This window comes from Humulus lupulus, chromosome 6 (assembly GCF_963169125.1).
Source record: "Humulus lupulus chromosome 6, drHumLupu1.1, whole genome shotgun sequence".
Lineage (NCBI taxonomy): Eukaryota > Viridiplantae > Streptophyta > Magnoliopsida > Rosales > Cannabaceae > Humulus > Humulus lupulus.
In genome coordinates, this window is record NC_084798.1 from 36,850,197 (window position 1) to 36,854,171 (window position 3,975).

At 26.6% G+C, this 3,975-nt stretch overlaps 1 protein-coding gene across 1 annotated transcript; it reads right to left on the bottom strand.

The window, feature by feature from the left end:
• Positions 1–1,011: 1,011 nt before the first annotated feature.
• Positions 1,012–1,953, bottom strand: LOC133784977 (uncharacterized). The gene has a single exon (XM_062224239.1). The coding sequence runs from the start codon at positions 1,951–1,953 to the stop codon at positions 1,012–1,014; it is 942 nt and encodes a 313-aa protein (XP_062080223.1).
• Between the last annotated feature and the right edge of the window lie 2,022 nt (positions 1,954–3,975).

Consider the following 3,975-nt stretch of genomic DNA (forward strand, 5'->3'; position numbering starts at 1 on the left):
ATTTGCGGCATACCCATCTGGAAATTTGACTGATGCTAACCATTTGCAGAAGTTTCTTCGCTCAACTAATGGTAACGTGTAACATGCTTGTGGTTTAAACCATTTATCTCCTTGTTTCTTTAAGTGCAATTCTTTGCGTATGTTCATCCTTTGTAAGTCAAGTCGTGCCTTTTCAGTATCTTTTGACTTCTTTTCTATGCATAACATTGTCCCGTAAACACTTTCACAAATATTATTCTCGATGTGCATCACATCCAAATTGTGTCTTAACTTTAGCTTTGACCAGTACTCTAACTCCCACAAAATGCATTTTCGATTCCAAATAGGCTTATTTTTTTGTTTTTTTCCATCATTCACATCACACTTTAATTTTTTTCTCTTGTGTACAACTTCTTCAGATAATTTTCCATTATCTTTTTTTGGTATTTTTCCTGGTATAAATTCATCAACAGTATCTAACTGTTTTAAGATATCATCTTCTAATAATAATTTAGGAGGAGGACGATTCTCAATTTTACCATCATAGCGTTTATCTTTGTGCCATGGATGATCCAAAGGCAAAAAAAGACGATGCCCCATATAACTAATCTTACCTAATATAGGAAATGAAGAAGCATCCACATTACAAACAGGACATGCCTTGTAGCCTTTTGTGCTCCACCCAGATATTGTACCATAAGCTGGAAAGTCATTTATCGTCCATAATATTGCAGCACGCATCATAAATTCTTTTTTACTCGATACATCATATGTTTTTACACCTTCTTCCCATAATTCTTTTAGCTCATCAATTAGGGGTCGTAAGTAAACATCGATGTCCTTTCCTAGGGATTTGGGACCAGGAATTAATAATGCCATTATAAAATTATTTTCTTTCATACATTTCCATGGTGGCATGTTGTATGGTACTAACACAACAGGCCATATACTATAGCTAGTACTCATATTTCCAAATGGATTGAATCCGTCGGTTGCAAGCCCCAATCTGACATTTCTTGGGTCTATTGCAAACTATGGATATTGTTTGTCAAAATCTTTCCAAGCTTCTCCATCTGCATAATGTCTAAGCACACCTTCAGTATTTAGATGTTTTTCTTTGTGCCACCTCATTTCTTCTGAAGTATGCCGTGACATAAAGAGTCTTTGTAGATGTGGAGTAATTGGAAAGTAATGCATTTTTTTTACTGGTACATTTTTTCTCCTTTTTCCCTTGAGTTTGTATCTTGAAAATCCACAAATAGGGCATTCAGTAGCATCCTTATGTTCTTTCCAAAATAGAGTGCAATCATTTTCACATACATGAATTATCTCATAGCCCAATCCAAGTTTGCGTAACATTCGTTTAGCTTCGTAATGAGACCTTGGTATTTTATGGTCATTTGGAAGAACTTCACGAAACATATTAAGTATCATGTCAAAAGCTTTGTTACTTAATTTATTTAGCACCTTGATATGCATCATTTTCACCAAAAATGTTAGAGAAGAAAACTTCGAACACCCAGGATATAACTCTTTCTTTACTTCTTCAAATAGTTCTTTAAATTTTGTCGGTTCATAATGAGATTCTTCCTCTGCAATTTCTTCATCTTGATAAGTTTCAAAATTTATTCCACCAGCAACATCTTGAATTGCCTCTATCATGTCGTCATCATCCTCAGAATCTACGCTATCTTCATTTATGTCGGACTCTAATTCATCAACATTGAAGCTAGAACTAGTTTTGTCCTCACCGTGGAATACCCAATTTGTATATGACTTAGAAAATCCATTGACCCATAGGTGTCGTTCTATTGTTTCTAATTCGTAATAATAGAAGTTCACACATTGGGTGCATGGACAACGAGTTTTATTCTCGTCATTCAAGTGACCACATGCAAGTGTAATGAAATTACTAACCCCATTGGTGTATTCCATGGACAATTTATTATTGGACCATATCCAATCTTTATCCATTGTTATTCCTATACACTACAACAACAAAAACCCCACTATTAAGTGGTCACAAATTGTAATTACCCCTACTAATATATAATACAAAATGACAATTTCAAGCTAATTGATATAGGATTTTGAGTTTTTTTTGTCTTCACATAATAAAATGGGATGGTTTGTTATTGTAATTTAAGCACTTAAAAATCTAAATCTTAGTTAATAAGTATAAGCCATTAAGTTATTAAAAAAAATATTACATAAAACAATTAATTAACTTTAAAATGATCAAACAAATAATTAAATTATATTTAATAATGACATAAGTTATTTGGTGCTAAAACAAAAATTAATTATAAAAAAATACATACCTTAATTTGTTTTCCACTTCTATAATTTCATATCTTCAGCAAACTATAAAAAAAATAACAATATAGCAATATACCCATTGTTAAGTTATATAATTTTACACTTATTTTTAAAGATTATAACATGTGAATTTAAATATTAGTCATCTAACCCTTTTTTAATAAAAAAAAATACAACTAAAACAAAATATTACATATATGTTTAGACAAACAAAATATATGAAGTGACAAAATAAATAATTAATAAAAGAAAGAAAAAATAAATTTAAACACATAAATATTTTTTTGTTATAGTTTTTAAAATATAATTAATTTAAATAATTTAATATGAAATTTTAAAATATGTGATGAAAATTTATTATGGCTAATTTATTATTTATTATTTTTAATTTTAATTTATTTACTTTATTTAGATAACTTTATTATTATTATTTTTTAATGTATTGACCTTATTTAGATGATTTTAAAAGTAATGTTGTTAAAAAACAATAAAAAAATGTTTAATCTAACGGAAATCAACAATTTCTGTTAAATTCACATTTATAATATATAAATATATATATATATAACAAAGTAATTATAAATTCATCATGAAAAACACAATTAACCCAAATTAATTATAATAATATGAGACATAACAGATTATACAAATTTAAATAAAATTAATCTCTCATTAGTTATTAAATCCACAAATCACTCACTATAAAACATAATTTCTTAAAATATCTAACACTAATCAAATAACCATTATTAATTGTAAGAACAAAATATATGACTTAATCTTTTTTAAGTATATAAACTTCAATCATTCAATATATACACTCAAACGAGTTAAAATAATAATAATATAGATTCAAGCACAATAAAATAAGAATAGTTCTAAAAACAAATGAGACACTAGTCACTACTACCACAAACATCAATTTTGACCAAAAACAAATTTTCAATTTCAAATAGACTTAGGATACCAAATGGTCTCCAATACCAAAATATAAATACATTTATTTAAAGATCTATTTGGAAACAAAAAACAAATGATCAAAAAATATTTTAGTAATTTAGTAATTTTTTTTTTGTTTGCATGTTGTTACCCATAAATAGTTTACATATACAAAGAGAAAGAATATACTATCATGAAGCTTGATATCTAAATTTCAAACTTTTTGACAAATTAACGGAAAGATATTTTGATTTGAAATTTGAAAAAAAAAAGTTGTTATGCTCCGTGTAAGGAGAATTTAATGATATAATAAATATAAAAGATATACACATGAATACAAATATAATATTTGGTTATATTAAATTTTTACTAAAAAAAACTATATATATATAATTTATAGAAAACGTGTCAGCATATAAATCTGTCAAAAGAATAAGTTATTTATATATTTACTTCACTAAAAAAAAATCAAAATATATATAAGGAATATAATCGTATATTGAAATTGAAATCATTTTATAATTGTATCAAATATTTTGTTTAACAATATAAACATGATATACATATCAAACATAACTGAGTTAGTTTCTAATAAGATTCCCACTTGAGAAGTTTTCAATCTAAATATTTTCGAACTCATTTAATTCATTTTTTTCTCTAAATATTTAATTCAAATTTACTAGTTACGAATACAAACAAAATAAAAATTAAAAATTGTGTCTTTGTATGTTAAACACT

Coding starts and splice junctions, on each gene's coding strand:
- LOC133784977 (XM_062224239.1), bottom strand. CDS start 1,953: ATGGATAAAGATTGGATATGGTCCAATAATAAATTGTCCATGGAATAC.